This window comes from Piliocolobus tephrosceles, chromosome 8, assembly GCF_002776525.5.
Source record: "Piliocolobus tephrosceles isolate RC106 chromosome 8, ASM277652v3, whole genome shotgun sequence".
NCBI lineage: Eukaryota > Metazoa > Chordata > Mammalia > Primates > Cercopithecidae > Piliocolobus > Piliocolobus tephrosceles.
In genome coordinates this window covers 49,521,866-49,545,320 of record NC_045441.1, presented here as the reverse complement: position 1 = coordinate 49,545,320, position 23,455 = coordinate 49,521,866, and the positions used below count along the sequence as shown (strand labels likewise).

General features: G+C 51.5%; 1 protein-coding gene across 1 annotated transcript in view; it reads right to left on the bottom strand.

The window, feature by feature from the left end:
* Positions 1-12,562: 12,562 nt before the first annotated feature.
* GHRHR (growth hormone releasing hormone receptor) overlaps positions 12,563-23,455 on the bottom strand; it is a 14,668-nt gene continuing 3,775 nt past the window's right edge. The window contains exons 2-13 of the mRNA XM_023186051.2: positions 23,138-23,240; positions 22,904-23,011; positions 22,099-22,196; positions 20,819-20,916; positions 19,942-20,074; positions 17,903-18,056; positions 17,556-17,616; positions 16,968-17,037; positions 16,125-16,216; positions 15,433-15,562; positions 14,765-14,806; positions 12,563-12,972 (exon numbers count right to left, since the gene is read on the bottom strand). Of these exons, the coding sequence (XP_023041819.1) occupies positions 12,847-12,972; positions 14,765-14,806; positions 15,433-15,562; positions 16,125-16,216; positions 16,968-17,037; positions 17,556-17,616; positions 17,903-18,056; positions 19,942-20,074; positions 20,819-20,916; positions 22,099-22,196; positions 22,904-23,011; positions 23,138-23,240 (1,215 nt within the window). The 3' untranslated portion in view covers positions 12,563-12,846. The remainder of the gene's footprint in view (positions 12,973-14,764; positions 14,807-15,432; positions 15,563-16,124; positions 16,217-16,967; positions 17,038-17,555; positions 17,617-17,902; positions 18,057-19,941; positions 20,075-20,818; positions 20,917-22,098; positions 22,197-22,903; positions 23,012-23,137; positions 23,241-23,455) is intronic.

Here is a 23,455-nt window from a genome sequence, read left to right as displayed (position 1 = left end):
AGGCCAACGCAGGCAGATCACTTGAGGCCAGGAGTTCGAGACCATCCTGGCCAACATAGCGAAATCCCATCTCTACTTTCAAAAATACAAAACATTAGCTGGGTGTGGTGGTGCACAGTTGTAGTAGTCCCAGCTACTCAGGGCGCTGAGGCAGGAGAATCACTTAAACCTGGGAAGCGGAGGTTGCAGTGAGCCGAGATTGTGCCACTGCACTCCAGCCTGGGCAACAGAGTGAGATTCTGTCTCAAAAAATAATAATAATAATTTTAAAATAATAATAATAAAGACATCTACAGAATCTTGACCGTGACCTGTTTCAGGTGCTGTGGATGCAGCAATGAGTAAGACAATGGGAAGACCAGCAATAACACGCAAACGCGTAAATGACCTACACCTGACCCTCATTACTCACACATTCCGTGTCTGTGGATTTGCCTGCTTTCTAGCCCCAGTGTCAACACTGGCAGCGCTTCCACCGTCATCGTAGAACACTCGCAGAGTGGAGAAAAGCTTGAGTGCCCAATGCACACCTCCCAGCGGAGGCCCAAGCAGGGGATGCTCTGACTTCTTGTCGCAGCTCTCAGACTGTAAACAAGGGTCCCTTCCCTTGTTTACATACTGTCACCAAGTGGTCTATTTAGTGTCATGTGTTTCACATTTTTGTGCTTTTTATTGGTGATTTCACTATTTCAAGTGACTTCTGAGTGTAGGCTGGAGTGCTGTCCAGCATTCCTAAGTACAAGAGGGCTGTGATGTGCCTTATGAGGAAGACGTGTGCCAGAGAAGCTTTACTCAGACATGAGTCACAGTGCTGTTGGCCATTAGTTCAATGTTAATGAATCAATAATACATATTAAATAAGCTATCTGTAAACAGAAACAGACATGAAACAAGGTTATGTATCGATTGTATAGATCAGTTGACAAAACTGTTGTGACCACAGCCTTACAGGTGCCTATCCCCTAGGAGCAATTGTTCTGTGTTTGCTAACTCAGTGTTCATAGTGACTTTATGGAACATAACTACCACAAATAATGAGCATTGTTTGTAATTACTGCTAAGTGCCCTGAAGAAAATAAAACAAGGAAATGCAATGGTGAAAGTGAGTGATGTCACTAGGCAGCCAGGACAGGCCTTTCTGGGGAGGTGACACTGGCGCTGAATGGGGGCTATATGGAAGAAGGCAGCCATGGGAGGCATTAGAGCGAGAGTGTTCCAAGCAGCAGCTGAGCAGAAATGAACACAAGCTCAGGGGATCAGAAGACAGCAGGAAGGCCAGTGTGGCCAGAGGGGAGCACAGGTTAGGAAGGCAAAAGAAGCTGAGGTTGGAGAGCTGGACTGGCCCAGGACACCCAGGGCCTTGCAGGCTGCAGAAAGGAATTTGGATTATTTTTTTCCTGGTCAAATCAGAAAGCGGGGAGTGACGGGATCTGTTTTGTCCCTACTGTATGGGCTGTGCCCTGTGAGGGCCAAGAGGACTGTGATGAGGGGTCTGCCGTGGAACTCAAGGGGCAGCCAAAGAGGCAGCTGGACAAAGGGTTCTGGGCTCAGGAGGGGCCATGCGTGGGGGTCTCTCACATGCCTTGCGTGAAGCTCTTCCTGCTGAGATTGCCTCTTGGGGGTCTGCCTGAGCCCTGTGAATCCACACCGCCCCCAGTCATCAGATGCTTCCTGGATGAGATCTGTGCAGAGGTGAGCCTGGAGAAGCTTCTACACAGGCACATGGTCTATTTTTGAGAGATCAAATTCCATCCAGTGGGTCCTGCACTCCGGGCTCTGGGCCCTCCACCTTCATGGCGGCTCTTCCGCCTCCCTGGCTTTTCCCTTCCTCAAATTCCTTCCAACCTTTCCAGCCCCACACACCTGCCATTGCCTCCCCCAGGAGGACTTCCTGCCTACTCTGACCCCAAACTTTCAACTGACCTCTGACTTTTGAACCCTCACAGCTCTGATGGCCTGAGTCACACACATACCTCTGTTCTCTGCCCCCCAAAAGCGAGGCTTGGGTCTGCCACTCTTCCCCTCCACCCTGTGAGGGCCCCCGGGCGCAGTACTGGTTGTGGTGGGTGCAGCACTGGCAGTGGTGGCATCGCCATGGCACCAGCATGGCCCATGGCTCTGCTGGGCATGGTGCAGGCACTGAGGGGCTCTGGGCTCTGGCTGCCAGAGAAATCACTGTGGGGACGGCCTTCCTCCTGACTCTTCGCAGACCACCTCACTAGGCAGCCACAGCGACCGGGAAAAAAACCTGGATAGGCTCTGCAAGCCTGTGGTCACAATATTTTTGTCAATTGATTGATACATAACCTTGTTTTGTGTCTGTTTCTCTTTACAGACAGCTTGTTTAATATGTATTATTGATTCCTTAACATTGAGCTAAGGGGTTGGGGGAGTAGGGGTGTGCAGATCAGAGGACTGAGGCCATGGCCAGAGTGCAGGCAGAGTGCAGGTGGAAATGCCCGCAGGGCCTGGTGGGAGGGCCTGGCTGTGCTCCAGGAGGGCTCCAACTGGGCCCAAGTTAGGACTGAGTAAGGAGCTGCAAAGGACATGGGCTGCAGGCAGGGTCCGGGCTCAGACTGGGGCTGAGGCCACAACTCCAAGTCTGGTCTGTGTTGAGCAAGCCGGTGTGCCAAGGGTTTGTTCCTAGGTCACCGTGGCCGCTGAGCTGAGGTGCTCTGCGAAGAGTCAAGAGGAAGGTCGTCCCCCGCAACAATCTCTCCAGCAGCCAGAGCCCAGAGCCCCTCTGTGCCTGCGCCACACCCAGCAGAGCCACGGGCCACGCCGGTGCCATGGCGATGCCACCACTGCCAGCTTTCCCCAGCCCCGTAACCATGGGAATGTGCACAGGGCCTCAGGCTGATTATGCAACGCCTCTGAGGGAGGGAGACTCGCAGGCTCTGACCTATTCCCAGGGACGCCTGTGGGGAAGCTGGAACCCAAGCAAGGTCCCACCTGTTACCCCCCAGGGAAGGGAGTGGCAGGCTGAAGGTCACACAGTCCTCACTCACATGCACAGCACCCTGCCTGGGAGGGGACGGCCATGAGAGGAAGACAGGAGAGTTAGAGAGGGAGGGATGGCATGGGGGATGGGCAGAGAGCACTACGGAGGAGAATTCTGACAGATGGGGCTGGCTGGCCATCTGCATGCCCGCGGAAAGCTCCAGCCACCTCCGGCCAGCCCCGGGGCCCAGATGTTTGGTATCATGGAGATGCGGCAGCTGCCTGATGGGCTGCTCTGTTGCTTCCCCACAGCTGAAATCTGGGGCCTCATAAAGAGAAAGATGCAGAGAGACAGAGAGTGTGCAAGAGTGAGCCAGAAGAGAAAAATCCACACAAGAGAGTCACACAGATGAGGCAGAACAGACTGTCAGAAAATAATAATAATAATAATAATAATAATAATAATAATAATATCTGCAGTTTCCTGTTGGTTTCCAAGGCCTGGATCTGCCCAAGGCAGCCCTGTTCCTAACAGTTCCAGGGCCAGGGCCTCTGGCAGCCCCAGAGCTGGGAGGGTGAAGCCATAGCAGGATGGCTGGACTGGTCGCCCAAACTCTGGAGGGCAGGGGGCCAGTGCCTGGGGCTTTTCGTTTCCTGCTCTGCACCCTGAGTCCTCTCCACCCAGCCCTGTCTGGACTCTCCCTCCAGTCTGCCTCTCCTCGCTCACTGTGTCCCACCTCTGCCCCAGCCTCCTCTTTGTAACCCCCAGGCTCCTGCAGCCCCTTCTCCACCTTCATGGCTGGAGGCTCTGGCTCGAAGGTCATCCTTGCCCTCTGACCCCAGCCTTTGTCTTGAGTGACAGCAGTGCCCAGGCTGATGACCTGTCACCCACTGACCTTGCAGTCCCTGCCCTTCCTTCTCTTGGGGACTTCCTTGACCCCCAGCAGACACCCCCTCCCACACCAACACGGAGCCCATGCAACTGCTGGAAGTCACACCAGCTGTGCTGCAAAGCATTCTGTCCTGACCACACCGTTCTGTCCTCCCAGAACGCTTCCTCTGCACCCTCACCCAGCCCTACCATCTAATACTCCACTCCCTTCCAGCAGGCCCTCCAGCAGGGACCCTGTGGCATTGCACCGTTACTCTCTGACAAACACCTAGACGTGCCTCGTGCCTCGGCCTTTGGGGCAAAACCCCACCCTGAATGAGCCCAAGTCAGTTTTGTCTGTACCAGACATTCTACTAGAAAAAGTGGTCTCACTCCAAGTTTCCGCTCTCAGGGGAGCTGACCTGCCAATACGGCCTGGCAACTGCATGTTCTTCCCTACCTGCTTGTCCTCCCACCTCTGCTGCAGCTGCTTCCATCTTCCTCACTCTCAAGACCCACCCACTCTCCACTCCTCTCCTGCCCACCCCCAGGCCACACACCCAGCTGCCAGCCTGTGGGGCAGAGCTCCCTTTCCCAGCCAAGGCCCCCCACACTGGGTTCGGGACCTGCCTTCTCACTCCTTGACCACCCCCCTGCATGACGTGCCCTCCATTCTTCAGTGACTCCCATATCCACTTCGTAGCATTTTTCCAGGCTGTCCTCTTACAACAAAACCAAATGACTCCTCCCACTTCCCTCCTGCTCCCCCCGCCCTTCCAGAGGAGCCTCCGTAAAGGGTTATTCTCCTGGACTGCCCCAGCTGCTCCCTCTCGGCACCCTTGAACCCAGCCTCCGAGTTCATCCTCTGCCAAATCCGCTCTCCTCTGAGCTGTGCCTCCGAATCCTCTCATAAAGGCTTCTCAGCCGGCTCGCCAGCCCCTCGCTGGGACAATCTTTGTCGGGGCCCCAGGATCCCACATTCGTCTGGTTCTCCTCCCATCTCTCTGAGCACTCCTTTCCCCGCTCCGCCTCCCTCGGGGGCTCCTGCTCCCTCGTGGGATTGTGAATGTGTGGATCTCTCCACGCTCAGCTCTCAGTCCCCTTCTTATCCTGCGCCTCACTCTCACTGCGGTGTGGCCCCACCCATGCCCTTGGCATCAAACACCGCCAATATGCCGCCACTCACGAACTCCACTTCTGAGCCAGGCCTCGCTTCTTACTCCAGCCCGCTGCTTGGCATCCTGCTGGCTGTCTCAATGCACACCAAACCCAATGTGCCCAAACTGAGCGGCTCCTGCTCTTCCCTCAAAAGCTTGCTCCTGTCTCCCCTCATTCCAGTAGCCTTCTTCCAGTAGGACAGATGCCTCCGTCCGTCTTCTTGCTCTCACACACAGTTTCATCCCCGAGTTAGACAGCTTTAGACTCGGTCCTTACTTTTCCACCGCTATCACCCTAGTCCATGTCTCCATTTCCAGCCTCCCTGCTTCCAGTGGAGGTCTCTGCCTGAAATTCAGTCTTCGTATACCAGCCAGAGTGATCATTTAAAACACCTAAGTCTCGTCACATCATACACTTCAGTCCCTCTTGGGATGAGTCCTTAGCATAGCTTTCCTGATCCTGCATGATCTGGGTGCCGCTCGCCCTATGCTCCCCTTTTCTTGCTAAGATCCAACCACAGTAGCTAACTTGCATCTCCTCCCACACCAAGCTCCTTCCCACCTCCCACCTCAGCGCCTTTGCACGTGCTGTTTCCTCCACCTGGTTTTGTTTTAATTCATTTCTTTGCCTGGTCAACTCATTCTCATGGTTCCAATCGCAGCTTAGCAGTCACTTCCTCTAGGAAGCCTTTTTATTTTTTACACTTCCAGTCTAGGTTTGGTCCTCCAGATATTTGTTTTCCCAACACTTTACTGTTCTTTCCGCATCTATCACCATTATTATGTGATTGCTTGAATGGTGTGCTTGTCTCTTGGTGCCACACATCTGTCATGCTTGTGGCCAGCCAACATATTCTGAACGCCCTTCTTGTGTCTGAGAACCTTGCCACAGTACGAGGGCCCTCTCCAAGCTAGAGGTCTGAGCTTGCTTACCAGCCTTCCTTGCAGCTAGTGGGCAGGGTCACTAGACTGTGCCATCAGGGGTAACTCTGTGGGACTTAGATCTGGAAGAGAGCAATAAGAGGAAGCTGGTGCCAGGTGGAATCAAATTTTTGGCCAGCATGGCAGGGAAGGAGTTTGGCTTTTCAGGACAGCCATGAGGTGGTTCTGGCATTCTGCCCCTGGTGTTGGTGGTGTGAGCATCTGTGTCCATGACCAAAAGTGGTGAAATGAGGAATTTGCCACAGTGGCCCCTGGTGTGGGATGGCCCCTGCCTCTGGGCCTGAGCTCGGGGCCTCCTAGAGATAGGGGAGCTACCCGATGTCCTTAAACTTGTCATGTTTTTGCTTAACTCAGCCAGAGTGGGTCCGGTTGTCTGCAACAGAGACCCCCTAAAAAATGCCTTCTGTATCAGTCAGGATTCTCCAGAGAATAAAACCAACATTTTATATACACACACCACACACAGCACACACACCTACACAGTGTAGAAAAAGCTTTATTGTATGGCATTGGCCCATGCAATTAGGGAGGCTGGTAAGTCAATCTGCCCTCTGCAAGCCAGAGACCCCAGAAGGCAGGTGGTATATTCGAAGGCCTAAGAACCAGGATCCTGGAGGGCAGAAGACAGATGTTCCAGCTCAACAGCCAGGCAGAGAAAGCTCAAGTTCAACCTTCCTCTGCCCCCTTTTTTTTTTTCTATTCAGACTTTCAAGGCTTGGCTGGTGCCTGCTCACTGGGTAGGGCCATCACTTTACTCAGTCTGCCAATTCAAATGCTAAGCCCTTCCAGAAACGCAGCCACAGACACTCCCACAAACAATGACTAATCGGATATCAGAGCGTCCTGTGGCCAAATCATATTGACATGTAAAATTGGCCATTGCCAACCAGACCCTAAGCCCCCTGCATAGGGGAACATTTGGGAGTTGCTTGTAGCTGTATTTTCAGACTCTAGCAAGGTGCCTGTCCCCCAGGTACTCAGTGAACACTCACCACATGGATAAATGTGTGGCTGGGCAGACCCAGAGCCCTCGCAGGAATGCCATGGAAGTCCCTAGAGAGAATGTAGCCTGGGCCTGATATCAGCCTCCTACCGGAACTTTCCTCCAAGTATTGCTCTCTAAACTGAGACCAGCCCCATTCCGCTTCCTGCCCAGCAGACAGTAGAAAGGGACCACTGTGCAACCTGGCCTGGTGGGGCTTTAGGGTCTACACCCCCTGCCTGAGTCCCCTCATCCAGGAAGTCTTCCCTGACTGCTCCTGCCCACACCCACACCCGGTCCTCTCTGATGCCAGAGAGTGTGAACCCAGCACACCAGTTCTCACATCTACGTTCAGGCTCATCCTTGCGGATCTTCCCAACGTTCCCGGGGGCTCTCTGGGGACAGAGAATGGGCCCTTCATTTTCCTCTCTCCTCCTGTTTCTCACAGAGGAGCCTGAACATAACAGGAGGGAAAGTCCGAGTTCCTTCCTTCTCTTTAGGAAGTTCTCCTCTCAGGACCTGCGGGGAGGCTGGCTGGAAGGACACCGGGGTAGATGGGGGTGAGTCCTGCAGAAAGCCCAGGACCCAGGGAAGCACCTGGAAGCTCCGGATCTTGCACGAGTTCCAGTAGGCCCTGATTCTCCTGACTCTTCAGCTCTCACTCTTCTTAATCTGCTTCTTAGTCATCAACACTGGGGTCTGGGGTTGGGGGCGCGGGGTGCGTGGGGATGTCTTGTTCCTCCACAGTCCCGCCAGGCCCCTCCCTCCTCACCTAGGCTGTCCAGACCAGCAGCCCTTTCTTCACCAGCCCCTTTGCTTGCTGGGCCCTAGTCAGGCCACGGGGGTCCTGCGTCCATCTCCAGCACCAGCTCCGGCAGGCCGCACCGCCGGCCCAGCCAGGGCTCTTGGCTGCAGTTAGACTGCCACCTGGTGGTCAGAATGATCATTGAGCTTCTCGGCCCAGCTCGTTGCCCGCCATCCAGTGTCCTTGGTGAGACTCCCTCAGATATCACCTCCTGAGCAACCCCGCCGCACCGCCCCCCACCCCGGTTCAGATGAGGAAGCGCTTGCCAGTCAAAGGATCTGCCCAGGAACCTACATCGTAGGCCCAGTCTGCGAATCCCTGTCATGGAAGAGACAAGAGAAGTGATAAGAATTTGAGGCTCCAGTTGAAACTAAAAGGGAGCAAGTGGTGAACTTGGCAGCCATTGTGAAACCTCTAGGCGAGGGATGAACAGTTCACAGAGTGAGCTGCTTCTGCCCATTGCCAATACCGTACACTCACTGCTGACACTAATGGCTAACTAACCACCAACTAACATTAACTAACGCTAACTACTCACTGCTAACCAACCACTAACACTAATCACAAATGAACCACCAACACTAACTAGCCACTAACTACCACTAACTACTCACTGCTAACTAACCAGTAACACTAACCACTAAATAACATTAATAACACTAACAGCTAGCTGCTAAACTAACTGGTAACTAATCACTAACACTAACCACTAATATTGACTAATGCTAACCACTCACTACTAACCACTAACATCACTAATGAACAACTAACACTAACCACTAGCCACTACCACTAACCACTAACTGCTAACTAACCAGTAACGCTAACCACTAAACTTTACCTAACTAGCACTAACATCTAACTTCTAACACTAACTCCTAACAAGTCACTAATACTAACCACTAATGAACCGCTAATACTACCACTAACTGCTAACTAGCCACTACCACTAACCACTACCTGCTAACTAACCAGTAACACTAACCATTAAATAACATTAACACTAACAGCTAATTGCTAAACTAACTGGTAACTAATCACCAACACTAACCACTAACTAACATTAATTAATGCTAACCACTAACTAGCCACTAACTCTACCAATTGCTAACCACTAAAATTAATCACAACTAATATTAAAGAGTACTGACCAAGCTAACTAACACTAACGACTATCACCACTATGCTAACACCATTACTAACACTGCTAACACCAGTCAAAACTCAGAGAAACAAACTTCCTTGCATACAGTTTTTTCATATACCTCAAAAAGGCAAAAACTTAAACTCCTAGACCTTCAGAATAAATTCTCCTAACGTGGAAGAATGTTTGAACCAATGCAATGCACATGACAAGACAAAAACTTATGCCAGCCAGGCACAGTGGCTCATGCCTGTAATTCCAGCACTTGGGAGACCAAGGCAGGAGGATTGCTTGAGCCCCAGGAGTTTGAGACCAGATTGGACAATATACTGAGACCCTGTCTCTACAAAAACATCTTAAAATTTGCCAGTATGGTGGTGCATGCCTGTTGTTTCAGCTACTTGGGAAGGCTGAGGCGGGAGGATCACTTGAGCCCAGAAAGTTGAGGCAGCGGTGAGCTATGATTGCTTTACTACACTCCAGCCTGGCCTACAGGTGAGACCCTGTCTCAGAAAATAATAACAATGCGGAAAAACCATAACACTTACATTGTTTGTGCAAGAATTCTCTAGACCAATTTTCTGGGAGGCAATTTGGCAACAGGTACCAAAATACTTATCATGTGCATTGCATTGGTTCAAACATTCTTCCACTTTAGGATAATTTATTCTGAAGGTCTAGGAGTTTGCTTTTGTCTTTTTGAGGTATACGTTAAAAGAAAAAATGTATACAAGGAAGTTTATCATCACAAATACTTATTTTTAAAATCGAGAGAAAATGTCACCAATATAATACCTGCTAAATAACTATTGGTTAAATAAATAATATTATATAGACTTTTCAAACTATGTAGCAGAAAAATTGTCTGCAAGTGTTATCCAGCAAACTCCCATTTACTCATTTTTAATAACTGCTTTATTGAAATATAATTCATGTGCTATAACATTCACCCTTTTAAAAAAGTGTACAATTCAGTGGTTTTCGTGTATTCCCAGAGTTTGCAACCATCATCACTATCTAATTTTAGAACTTTTCATTACCTCAAACGGAAAAAATGGAGCTAACATCCCATCATATGGATATTCCACATTTTGTTAATTCATTCATAAGTTGATGGATGTGTAGGTCGTTTCTACTTCTTGGCTACTATGAATAATGATGTTATGAATATTCATGTACAAGTTTTGTGTAGGCATACATTTTCAATTCCCTTGCCTATATACCTTGGATTGGACTTTCTGAATAATTGAGTGTTTGACTTTGTGAGCAACTGTGCAATTTTTTACCAAAGCACCTGACAATTCTCTGGTCCCACCAGCAATACATGAGGGTTCCAATTTCTATACATTCTTGCCAATATTTGTTATTAGCTATTTTGTTTTCTTTTTAGCCATCCTTATGGACATGAAACAATATTGCATTGTGGTTTTGATTTACATTTTCCTAATGACTAATGATATTGAACATCTTTTCATGTGCTTATTGGCCATCTATATATAATGTATATTGTTTTAATGCATAAAAATCATATGCAATTTTACAAATACAATATGATCTCTAGATGTTTCCAAAACACACACACAAAAAAATCTTTCCGGAAATGTACAAAAGTATCAATGGTGAATGTCTTGGTAATAAGATTATGATTGATTTTTTAAAAAAATCCTTCTGTATCTCCTAAATGCAATGAGTATGAATTACTTTTATGATTTGAGACTGAATATGATTGGTTTTCAGACTGGGCCCGCACTTTGACATTTGTCTGACCAGGAAGGTGCCAGGCAGCTGGGCGTCATGGGCAACAGTGTGGCCTTGGGCTTCATGTAGCTGTGTCTCCATTCCCTGGAACTCTGTAACGGAGGAGGATGTCTGTCCACTGCCTCCACCAGATACACACTTGTGAGCCAGCACAGGTAAAGGATGCCTACTCCTTCTGTTCCCAGTGCATGAGAAAAAATACCTGGTCCAGGCAGGCCATAGAGGACAAGCTAGATCCTCCGTGCAGAGGAGAGGGCCACCATGCAGGGGATCACAGAGAAGGGAGGCGCCCAGGCAAGGACCAGGACAAGGCAAATGGCACCTGGTGATCAGCCCAAGTAGGCAGAGGGTAGTCGGAGAAAGGAGGAATGGCCGGAAAGGCTAGTGTAGTAAGGGAAGGCTGCCTGGAAGTGGGGGAAATGGAACTGAGGTCTGCAGGACAGGTCTGTTGTGGGTAGACCAGGAAGGGAGAGGTTTCATTCTGACTTGACAGTGTCCATTTCTGCCTGTTCTCTGTACTGGAATCTCCCTCTACCACTGTCAGTCAATAAACAGATCCCCATGGACACAGCCCGGATCTCCTTCTCCTCCCTGCTGCCAAGAAGGAGGTTGGAGGAGGGACAGACTATGTAGATGTGTTACATTAAGGGAGTCCTCACTTCATGGGTGGGGGACAGCAGGCAGTATGCTGGGACCCAGGAGGGCACGCAATGGGGAGGACATAAGAGAAAGACCTGGAGTTGAGGCATCTCCACTCCAGAGCAAAATAGGGAAAGAGACTCAAGCAATTTCCAGAAGAAGAAACCCAAAAGGCAAGCAGGTACAGTAAGAGATGTTTACACCCATTAGATATCAGGGAGATGCAAATTAGGACAACAGTGCCATGGCACTTTACACCCATTTGGCTGGCGAACATTACAAAGCTGGGTAATGTCAAGTGTTGGTGGGGCTGTGGGATTTAGGCACCTCAAGAGCTGCTGGTGGAGTGCAGACCTGAAGCATGCAATCTGGCACCACTGAGTCACATCAACAGGAGGCATGATGGATGCCCAGCACTGCTCCTCCTGGGTGTGAGTCCCGGACAGAGGCTCACGCTCACAGATCCTGGAGGAGACCAGCATGTGCATGTTCACTAGAGTGCAGGGGAGACAGGACAGGACAGTAACCCGTGGGCAGTGACTCTACACAGCACCACATACAGTCAAAACAACGGACCAGATGTATGCAGGGAAACACGGGAGTGTCCCTTTTTTTTTTTCCCTCCTTTTTTATTCTTTTTTCTTTCTTTCTTTCTTTTTTTTTAAGATGGAGTTTCGCTTTTGTCACCCAGGCTAGAGTGCAGGGGCGTGATCTTGGCTCACTGCAACCTCTGTCTCTTGGGTTCAAGCGATTATCCTGCCTCAGCCTCCCAAGTAGCTGGGACTACAGGTGCCCACCACCACACCCAGCTAATTTTTTGCATTTTTAGTAGAGACAGTGTTTCGCTATGTTGGCCATGCTAATCTCGAACTCCTGACCTCAGGTGATCTGCCCTCCTCAGCCTCCCAAAGTGCTGGGATTACAGGCATGAGCCGCCGCGCCCAGTCCTGGGAGCATCTCTTAAAAGCACAGTGCTGAGGGGGAAACGTTAGAAGCAGGATGAGGCATATGACCAACAGCATTTATGTGAATTAAAGTACAGACACACAAAACACCACGTATTTTGCAAGACACACAGAAACACAAGTATTCACATTAACCATGCTCGCTTGTTTGCCTGTGAGAGGAGGCGAATGGGAGTGGTGAAGACAAAAGAGAGTACATTTTAAGAATAAATAAAACAAGAGGCCCCTTGCACAGATACATAATCATAATGTAGCATGAACTGAGGAATGATGAACGCAGCTCAGCACCAGACATCCAAATAAAGAACGCAGGTGCGCTCCCCTTTAGAGGCCCATTTATTCACTCAAACATATGTCTATTCATTTACAGGATTATTGGCTCCTCTGAGCCTTGGGCTAGAGCCCCAGGCCCCAGGAAGAGGAATGGATGAGAGCAGACACAGAGGGACCACAGAAGTCAGAAGTAAACATACAGGAACCTCAAAAGAGAGTCAGATGCAGAGACAGGGAGGAAGGGCCGCCCCTACCCCAGGCTGGGTAACAGCTGGGGTGGGGATATGGCCCCCTTGCTCTGCCAGAGCGTGGCAGACCCATGGTAGCTGCCTAAGTTCAAGTGTGGACTCCAGTGGCATGATGAGGCAGCTTAGCACATAGATGTCAGCACCTTTGCCGCCGAGCGGGAAGGCGTGGTCCACTTAGCACGGGTCCTCCAGGCTGGCAGAAGCTCAGGGTCATGGCCATGCCACTTCCGTGAGATCTCAGTCCTCACCTCCAGGGACAAGGAAGAGGACGTTAGGAAGGTCCCCCTGTGGCTTTGCTACTCAACCCCAATGAGACTAAGGTGCAGGGAGAGACCGTGTAAGAGAAACAGAGACATGGGGCAGGAAAAGTCATGCTTGGGCACAGGCACTACTAAGTACTACCTCTGGAGGATACTACTTCCTCCTTCCTGTGAGTATTTCTCACCATTCTTTTAGCTCCTTTCTCTGCCTTTTAGCCCTGCCTTTGAGCCCAGCTAAAGACATTTATAGTACTTTCTTGAGTTCCTGGTCAAATAACCACCCTGTTCTCTCTTAATCACTTAGACCATTCCTTGCTCTGGGGCTCAATTTTGTGAGCTCAACTCTGGCCACTGGAAATCTGTCCAGAGGACATGCTCTGAAGGGAGAGAGGATTCAGAACTCTATCTGAGGGGTTGCAGCTGAGGGAATTGAAAGTAACTAAAAGAAAAGTAGCCTGGGGTGAGGTGGAATGGTGGGATTGGGGGGTGGGGGTGCTGTCTGTATCTTTCCATCTCCGAGGGGCTTTCAGGGGCATAGGGTGCTGAGAGAATGTGCCTCATGCAGTGGAGCCGAACTGGGGTTGTGGTGAAAGATAAAAGGAATCAGATACCTGTTCAACATAAAGATGATCTTTCCCATAGCTGCCTGACAACAGAAAGAGCTATTGGGAGGTAGTAAGCTCCCTGTCACCAGAGGTATGTAACCACCTGGTCTCCAACACTGCTTCCCGAGACAGCTCCCTTCACAACTCTTTGTGGAAACACTTTTTCCACCCCCCACCAGCCTCAGCCTGGGCTGCTTCTTGCCCCTCCCAGGACCCCCAGGGCCCATGGTCTCCTATACCCAGACACCAGATGAGGCTGAATGGGACTTAGAGAGGCCAGGTGAGGAGTAAAGAGAGGGAGAGGGGAAGGAGCAGCAAGGGACAGAGGTGGCAGATGAGATGGGAGCGACACTCCACAGCAAAGGGGACAGGGCATCTGCAGCCAGCTCTCACAGAATGCAGAGCCCGTGGCAAATCCATGGCCAGCAGAGGAAGCGCATGGCCCTGCAGGTGCACGAAGGGGGAACTTGGGAGTCTGGGGCATTGAGATCAATTCTCCCCCGCCTCTCTCCCCAGAGCAGGACTGTCCTAAGGGGGAAATTCAGTGTCTCCTGGGTGGAATTCACTTTGCGTCAGTCTCTGCCATGTCCCCACGTTTCCACATGTGCAGCAGCACCATCTGTTCTGTCTTTTCATGCCTATCTCCCCTTCCATCCACTCTCTTTGTGTGTCTGTTTCCTTTAGGTGCTCTCTGTTTCTCGGGCTCCGGATCTTCCTCTTTGTCTCTGCGTCTGATTATTTTCCTAGTTCCCTGTATGTTTACCTCTGACTTTCTTGGTTCCTCTATCTGTTCTCTCTGATTGTCTCTCCTTCAGCTGGCGTACCCCCTCCCCAACTCTCCCTTTTGTTCAATTTTAGGAACACGTAACTGGGGGATTCCTTCTGACTCCCTACCCTAATCCTTCTCCTGATCCCTGAAAGGCCTCCTCCACCTCCCGAAGAGTAGCTAGTAGAACTTGGCCCAGCTCAGAGGAAGGATAGATAAGAGATGTTTACAGGAAATATTCCGGCTCAGCTTGCTCCAGAAGCTCAGGACAGACTACCACAAAGGCTCACAGGAGTCAAGGTGTGTGGCCTGAACTGGGGTTTACAGGGCCTGAGTGGGAGAGAGGAGGGGAGGCCTTAGGTCTGGTGGGAGGGGCACTCCATGAGGGATAGCCTCAAAAGTCACACACCTCTTGGTTGAGGAAGCAGTAGAGGATGGCCACAATGAAGCCCTGTGGGGCAAAGAAGAAAGACCCCATCAGAACACTTTGGCCTGGCCTGAAGGTGTCCACAGTCTTTCTGCTACCTTTTCCCTACTCATCCCCAAGCTATGGCTTGGGCCAGGTCTGACTGAAAGGGGAATTTAGATGCATTCATTCCTTACTATGTGCCAGGCATCTTGTCTCATAGAATTGTTGTAGCAAGCCTGCCAGGGCTGTACTGTTGGCCCCATTCCTCTGACTTTATTTCTGCATCCCTTGTGAATGAGCACAACACTTGGCACATAATAGGGGATCAGTAAGAGTTGAATAGATTGGATGGATGGATGGATGGATAGGTGGTGGGTGGGTGGATGGATGGATGGGTGGGTGGGTGGGTAGGTGAGTGGATGGATGGATGGATGGATGGATGCATGGATGGATGGATGGATGGATGGATGAATGGATGGAAGAATGCATGGGTAGTTGAATACATAGATAGATGGGTGGCTGGAAGATGGACAGACAGACAGATATTTGAATAGATGGATGAAAAAGAATAGCCGTCACCCTGTTGTGAACTTAGCCAAGGCCCGTGGGCAACAGCACCTCCCTCCAGCACCCCCAGTTGAAAGAAAGAGTGCCTGCAGAGGCCTCACCTGGAAGGAACCCAGTCCCAGCTCCAGGGGGAGGCGGATGCCCAGGCCAGCATTGTCTGGCAGGAAGTTGAAGATGATGTAGTGAATTCCAAAGAGTGGGATCAAGAAAAGTGTCGACTTGGAGAGACGCCTGCAGGAAAGACAAATCCGAGGCTCCCAAGGCTGGGATTAGAAACTGTCATGTGCACTTCGTCTCCTCTCACTTCCTACCACCTCCCTATATCCACTCTGTGAACCAGCCACCTTGGGAAATGCCACCTCCCCACAATCACCCTGGGCTTTTTTTATTTCTGGGCCCTGGATCCTACTGGTTCCCCTGCCAACTGTTCTTGCCCCAGTTTATCCCAAAGTCTATGCATCTTTCAAAGTGTGGCTCAAAACCACTTCCTCCAGGAAGTCTTCCTTGACCACACCACCCTTTACCTAGAAAGGATCCCTCTCCCCAGACTCCCATAGAAATTGACCCCAGCACTCATCGTTCTATTTGGCATGGGAACTGGCTGTTTGGAGTCCTCATCCTTCCAATAATGTGATCCCCTAGAAGGAAGGGACCAGGTCTATTCTGTCTCTGGGAACATAGGGAAGAGTATGGGGCTGAGGTCATGAATGCCTGTTGGAAGAGACAGAACCACCACATCGAATCCCTCTCCAGTTACCCTTTCCCAGTGTCCCCAGACATGAACACACAGTACCAATAGTGAGACTGGGTATGGAGGCTGCCCTGAGCTGGCTCCAGTTTCCTCACCAGGATGCGGATAATATTGAGAAAAAGCCCAAAGTTCACCTGGAAATAGAGGCATAGGAAGGTGGAAGACAAGGGTGAGGGGGTAGCCTTGGGTGGCTGGGGTGATCCCCAGCCCATTTGGGAACTAGAAAATTTAAATCCTTGAGACGTGAGAACGTGCAGGTGAATAAATGCACAGATCATTGCTCCAGAATTTGTAGCCTGGAGCTGGGAGGTCCCACAGTTGAGCCTTGGAGGACAGAGAAGGACCCAGGATTCCTGTCCCTCTCCAGTCCTGGGATCAAGGGGGGCGATCAGGCCTCGCCACCTGCCTCCAGCCACCTCCCAGGCTCTTCTCTAGCACAAAGCAGATGTCCCTCACTTTGCACAGTTGCTAAGTTGCAAAACATTTGTACATTTACCAAAGCCATGCAAAGCAGTCTTCACTGCCTCTGTGTTGTGTGTGAGAGCAGAGGGAGGAGAAGGGTTTAGCTGCAGACTCCATTTACTGCCCCCACTCCGCACCCCCAGTCTCTCACTGCAGTGGTAAATGATCTGCAACCAGCGCATTACACTCATCAAAATTGAGCTGGAACTGCCCCCATGCTGATGGAGACCACCACCCCTCTGGTTTTACTAACAGGATACTGAGACCCAGAAAGGGCCTCACAGAGAATCAGTGGCAGAGCGAGGCTGGAGCCCAGTCTTCAAGACACCCAGCCTGGAGTTGCATTTCCTGCTGTGCACAGCCCCTCGGTAGTTCCAGGGAGGTTGACTGAATAAAGTGAAGGACACTGGCCCAGGGACTGACCCCGACTGAGAGAACGATGGGTCCTTTGATGATCCACCAGTAGGGGGAGCTGTTGTCCAGGTCCCAGCACCTGGGGAGCGAGGCAAGAATGCCATTGTTGGAAAGTCCCCTTTACTGTGGTGACGCAGGCACCTCCCTCCTCTCTTGGGTATTCATGACTTCTGGTCTCACCCACCTCCCATCCAGCCTTTTCTCCTGTCTCAGCCAGTTAGGGTCTCACCCAAAGGGGCACCCCCATCCAGGCTGGGCTCACCCTTTGTATCCACCTAGATGGACAAACGTTTCTGAACTCTGCCTGTTCAAGGCCTCCTTGCTGGCCCCAACACGTCCCTTTCTCCAGGAAGCCCCCTGGCAACTCCCTCGCCCCACCTTCCCCCAGCCCCACAGCCCTAGGAATCTGAGCTCCACTCTCCTGCCAGGCTCATGCCTCTTCTGTGCTACCCACAGACTGTTCTCCCACCCCCCCAACCTAGCCGAGCAGTCCCTCCTCCTCCTCTTCCCAGCCTGGAGAACAGCCCGTGGCCTGATTGCCCACTCCACACCCCATGTAGACCCAGCCGGTATGATGAGGTGGCCACTCCGACTCACGCGATGTCCTCGAAGGCCAGTTTGCAGCCCACCCACGTGCCAGTGAAGAACACGGGCAGCCCTATGGGAGGACAGGGGAGACACAAATGAGGGGGTCTGCATCTTTGGCTCTGAGCTCTGGCCCCACCTCCCACCACCATCAGCCAGGTAGGGCACTGCAAAGGAAGGGCTGGACAGGACCCTAGAGCCAGGGCCCTGGTGCCACCTCCAACACTTGCTGCCGGACTGTGGCCTGTCCCTCCCCTTCTCTGGGCCTCAGAGTGAGGTGAAGGGGCCTTTATGTGAACTCCCTGGGCCTTCCCAGCCCTTTACCTCCCAATGGTGCCCAACCCGCCCTCAGTGCTCACCCCAGCCAGCGAGAACCAGCCACCAGAAGGCTCTCCTTGAGCTGGGGGAGGTGGAGGCCAGTAGGCAGGTCAGGTAGACAGCTTCTGCCAACAGCCAGCTGAAGTTGGTCATGGTGGCGAAATGAGAGGCGGCCACAGAGACCTTGCATAGAACCTGGGGGCCGGGACCTGGGTGCTTCAGAGCTGGGACACCCACTGGAGCCCCCACGCCAGTCTCCCCTACCCTACTCAGATACAGAACCTCCAGGCCCCTCCACCTTAGGCTGGGATCTCCAGCTCCTTGGGCCACCTGAGAGGAGATGTGGTGATATACACTGAGGGTTAAGAGCACAGATTTGGGATCTAGACAGCTTGGCTTCTAATTTGCCATCTATTTCCTGTGCAAATCTCCTCACACCTTAGCTTTTCATCTGTAAAAGGAAAAACTTCCAATACCTAGCTCAAGTCCTTGTCATAAGGATTAAATGGAAACTGCCTAAGACTTGATTCTATTTTCACTTACCCCCATCCTTCCTGAGCTGAAGTCAATCCCTAGAGTTGACTTATTCAGCCACAGTTCTGTCTTGCAAAAAACACACACAGGCACCTGTGCATTCACTCACTCACTGCATGACTTGATCACCTGCCAGCGGGGGAGCAGGACCACCTCTGAGTTCCGTTGGCCCAGGTTTGATCCCAGCCCCACTCATGAGCCACTGGGTGACCTTGCCAATTGCTTCTCCTCTACAAAATGGGATTAAAATGATGCTTTCTTCTTCAAGTTGTTTTAAAAATTCAAGAGATAATGCCAGCTGATTCTTGAGCAACAAAGGTGTGAACTGGTGAAGTCCATTTACACATAGATTTTCTTCCATCTCTGTCACCCCTAAGACAGCAAGACCAACTTCTCTTCCTCCTGCCCCTCAGACTACTCAACATAAAGACGATGAGGATGAAGACCTCCGTGATGATCCACTTCCATTTAAAAACAGTAACTTTATTTTCCCTTCTTTACGATTTTCTTAAAAATTTTTCTCTAGTTTACTTTATTGTAAGAATACAGTATATAACACATATAACAGATAAATATGTGTTAATCGGTCATTTATGTTATTAGTAAGGCTTCAGGTCAACAGTAGGCAATCAGTTAAGTTTGGGGGAGTCAAGAGTTATACTTGAATTTTCAACTGAAAGGGGGGCCAACACCACTAACCCCACATTGTTCAAAGGATAACTATACATGTAAAGCACTTAGTGCAATGCCTGGCACAAAATAAGTGCTTAGTGTGAAGTATGATTAATTCTTTCTTCAGTTAATTGAGGTCACGTGTTAGTTTGCTCACTGATTTCGCTGTTCATTTCCAGCACACTTGTAGAGAATCCAGCAGTTGCTAGGTCTCCACATTCTGCCCAACTTCCCTTTAATTTCAGTTGCCTCTTATTGTCTCCACTCCACTTCTATGGTGCCTTCCCAGTTTCTTGGACATGGCCTAGGTCCTTCTGCCTTTGCGAGTTTGTTCATCCTGGTCCCTCCTCTTGAAATGTTCTCCTTCCCCATCTCCCTATCGTTGCTGCCAGCACAGCTCCAGGGTCCCCTCCTCCCTGAAGCCCTCTCTCATTCTCTCCTAGCTCTCAGCTTTCTCCACTTGGGAGTCCCCTAATCTGTGTGCATTCTGTCCCATGGGCTCTTCCTGAAGGAGAGACCCAGCTCCTCCCAGCCCCTTGCATACACACCCCCAGCACAGACCAATGAGTGCTCAGGGAGGGATGAAAGGAAAGGAAAAGGCTGTGCATAGTGAAACATGGTCTAGGTTGGACTACAGAATGCGGAGTAGAGCATGCAATATAGGAAATGACATGGATCGACACCACAGTCCAGGAAAGGCATGAGAACTTAGGGCCTGACGTGGGAGAGGAGCATTTTCCTGTTCTGTAATTGGCCATGCAGGAGCCCCAGGGTCAGCCCACAGGGTAGGAAAGGCTGGGGCAGGCACTTCTGGGTCTGTAATCCCACCTCCTCTCTCCCCTACCCACCCAGCCCCTTCACCCATGGCCATTACAGTAGAGAAGCTGCAGTAGTCAGTGTCGTCACTGTGGAAAAGGGCGGCATCCTTCAGGAACACAGCACCCGCCTTGAGGATAAAAGTGGCGAACAACTGGGTGTGGACATAGTTCCGGGGGCAGTGGAGCCTCCTGGGGGGAATGGGAGAAATGAGGAACAAGAAGCAAGTGGGGGAGGGGATTCTGGTGTGCTGCAACTGGGCTGAGCAGGGCAGGAGGTGAATCGAATCAAATTGGATGCAATCAAACTGAATTGAATTGAGCTGGACTTGAGGCTTCAGTTTAACCCTTGCAGGACAGCTGAGCAACCATTCCTGTGCTCAGGGTAAGTGTGGAACAGAGAAATATCTGGTCCCTGCCTTGAGGGTGCTCATAGTCTCAGGGAAGAGAGGCAGAAATGGCAGGTACTACCCATGGGAGCCCCCTGGATGATCAGAGACACTCATCCCCATGAGACCAAGATCAGCACAGGCCAGATGCCGTGCTCAGACTTTGAAGGCTAGAGGAGGGGGTGGAGTCTTAAAAGGGACAATGGTCAGAGAGTTGTAACAGTCAAGAGGGGCTCCGGGCGGGAGGCAGAGGACTGTTAGATGCAGATAGAAGCTGGGCTTTCTCAGATATAAATACACTGAGAAAAATGAGGAATTCTAAGCAAATAGAATGAGTGCCACATAAGCAAAGGGGCAGAGATAGGAGTGAGTTCTGGTGTTTGAAGAGATGGGTCTACATGGTGGGGAAAAGGGAAGGGGAAATTAGACATGGGTATGGTGCCTAGATCTGGGAAGTTCCTGGCTATGCAGGCAAGGAAGCAGACTTGGCCGTCTGAGAAATAGGGAGCCAAGCAAGGTTCTTGAGTTGGTGATGAGGATGGCAAACCTGAGAGCAACCAGGATGGTGATGGCCACGAAGAGGGCTACAATAGAGATGCTATGGCCCATGGTGTAGATAATCTTCACTGTGGAGAAGTAAGATTCCTGGGAAGGGCAGAGACAGAAGAAAGTCTCAGCTTCAGGGCCTTTGGGGGAAAGAGAGGCTTGGCAATCAAGCAGGTGAAGCCTTTGCCTTTCCACCCCAACGCTCCCCATCCGGAGGTAGAGGTGTCCGCAGGTACCATGGAAAGCTCCCCCTGTGCACTAGAGCTTTTGTTTCCAGCCTGCCTTCCACCTGACCTGCGGGTGAGGGAGGAGCAGTGGCGAGGAGTGGAGATGCTTAACGCTCATTATGCTCTGGGGGTGAGGACAGGCAGCCGCAGAAACTACAGGTCCCTGGGGAATGACAAAAGCCCAAGAGGAAATCAGCTTGTTTATTGACATCCAGCTTGCTCACCGGCTTAAGAACACAATGTCCCCAAATAAAGGAGACAGCCAGGGACACCTGAGGACAGCCACAGCAGTCAAGTTAAAGGTTCCCATGGCCAAGTGTTTGGAGCAGTCAGAGTGCAGCCTGGCCCTGAAGATAGAGGGCGCAGGCAAAGGAAGGGAGCAGGGGCCCGGGCACTGGCCCCAATCCCAGCTCTCCTGTGGGGTCCAGGCAATCACTGCCTGCCCCTGACTCAGTCTTTCCATCTGAAAAATGCTTACAGAAAAATGCTTCCATCTGAAAAATGCTTGTAGTCATGCTTTACCTTTCAGAGATCAAGGGGACAGAGAAACAGGATGATGGGTGTGGGAGTGTCTTGCAAAGGCCCTGCTGGATGCAGAAGTGTGGGTGTGCTCACTGGTATTAGGAGCTCTCTGCAATCACTCTGGGCTTGAGTTTCCCTCATTTGCCCACACCACAACCATGCACACTGCTCCGCAGACTGAGGGTCAGAGAAGAAAAGGAACTTCCCAGGGCTGCCAGGATCCTTGTTGCCTCTGGAACCACTTTAAGCTCCCTGCCCTGGAGACCTGGACACGGAACCAAGACAGCAGCCAGCAGATCTCCCACATGCCCTCTGCCCCGCTTCTCCCTCCAAGTAACTTGGCCCGTGGGTCACCCTTGAGTAACTTAGCAGAAGACCCCCTCTCCTCCAGATGCTTCACTGCTGTCTGCTGGAAAACCGCTGTAAGGAATATTCCAACCTGCAGGCTGGGGAATAGAGGCCCCGACGTTGTGCACCCACCCATACAAATGTCCATGGCAGTCCTTCCTCCAGGATGCTGGGAGCCTCTTACCTCCTCAGCCAGCAGCTCCAGAGGCACAGGGCAGGCCACAGGGTAAGGTGGAAAGGGCTCAGACCAGCCAGTCATGGTACAATCCCGCTTCACAGCCCCTGGGAGGCAAGCAAGACTCTCTAGCCACAACTCCTTCCCTCTCCCCAGGAGGGGGCTGGGGGTGCCATGGACCATCAAGTGACCCTGGAAGGGTTTGCATGGACGGTTCCTCTCAGCAACAGAGAGGGCGGCTCCAGAGGCCTGGGGCCCAAGTGTAGCCTGCCCAGGGACACACTATGGGGCCTTCCATCTCTGACTTCACGGGCGCCATCTCTGCACAGAGAGGATTACTCCCCTGAGGGGTGGGGAGTGGTGAGCTGGGCTGCCAGCCTCCTAAAGGCAATAGGAGAGAAAAGAGGCCCTCCCTGTCCAGGCACCCAGGCCAGGGAGGTAAAGCAGAGCAGCGGGGTGCCCCACCCTCTCCATCCTGGGCAGTTAGTGGTGTCTTGGCAGACAGGCAGGCCTGCCCCCCTCCACCCTTGCAGCCAGCCTCCTGTTAACACCTGGAGGGCACCCAGGTCCAGCACTTACAGGTTCCACACTCTAATCCTTTCTTGCACAGTTAATGCTTTCGTTCTCCCCAGTTCACAGCTCAGGGAGCAGAGGTCAGGATTGACTGATGGGCCTGAGGTCACCCCAGAAGAGGGGAAGTTGGTATACAAACCCAGGTTGGCCTGCTCTCCAAAGCCAGTGACATGTCTGCCAGATTCTGCCACTTCAGACAAAAGCACCTCCCTTTCCCACCGCCACACCCAGGACCCCTCACCTGACTCTGAGCTGAAGTGAGAGAAGAAATCAGGGCAGGGGAGGGTGACCCACTCGCCAGAGCCTGCCGTCGGCCAGCATAGCAGCCCATCCCAGGTCCTAGGGCAGCCTGGATAGAGAGCCGGGAGCAACAGAGACTCAGCCCAGCCACAGGGCTGCCGCAATAATCCGAGGGGTGATGCCAGAGGACATAAAGGAATCAGAGAAGCCGCCACCTGCCTCCTAGGCCCCATACCCAGGGTGGTGTTGGGCATCTCCTCTGCTGCTTGTACACAGGCACTCTCATCCTCTCTCAGCTGGGTGATGAAGTCACATTCTGGGTGCATGTGGCCCAATACCTGCTGGAAACAGTGAAGAGGATGAGCCAAGCCAATTGAGTGCCTTTCTGGGCTCTGTGGTCCACATGACCTGAGAACAGGGACAAGTCCTGATTCATTTCTGTGTCCTAATCCTGAGCAAAGACCTGCTTGCAGTACTTTCAGGTGTGTTTGGTGGACGTTCAGATAGAAGGAAGGAAGGAAGGAAGGAAGGAAGGAAGGAAGGAAGGAAGGAA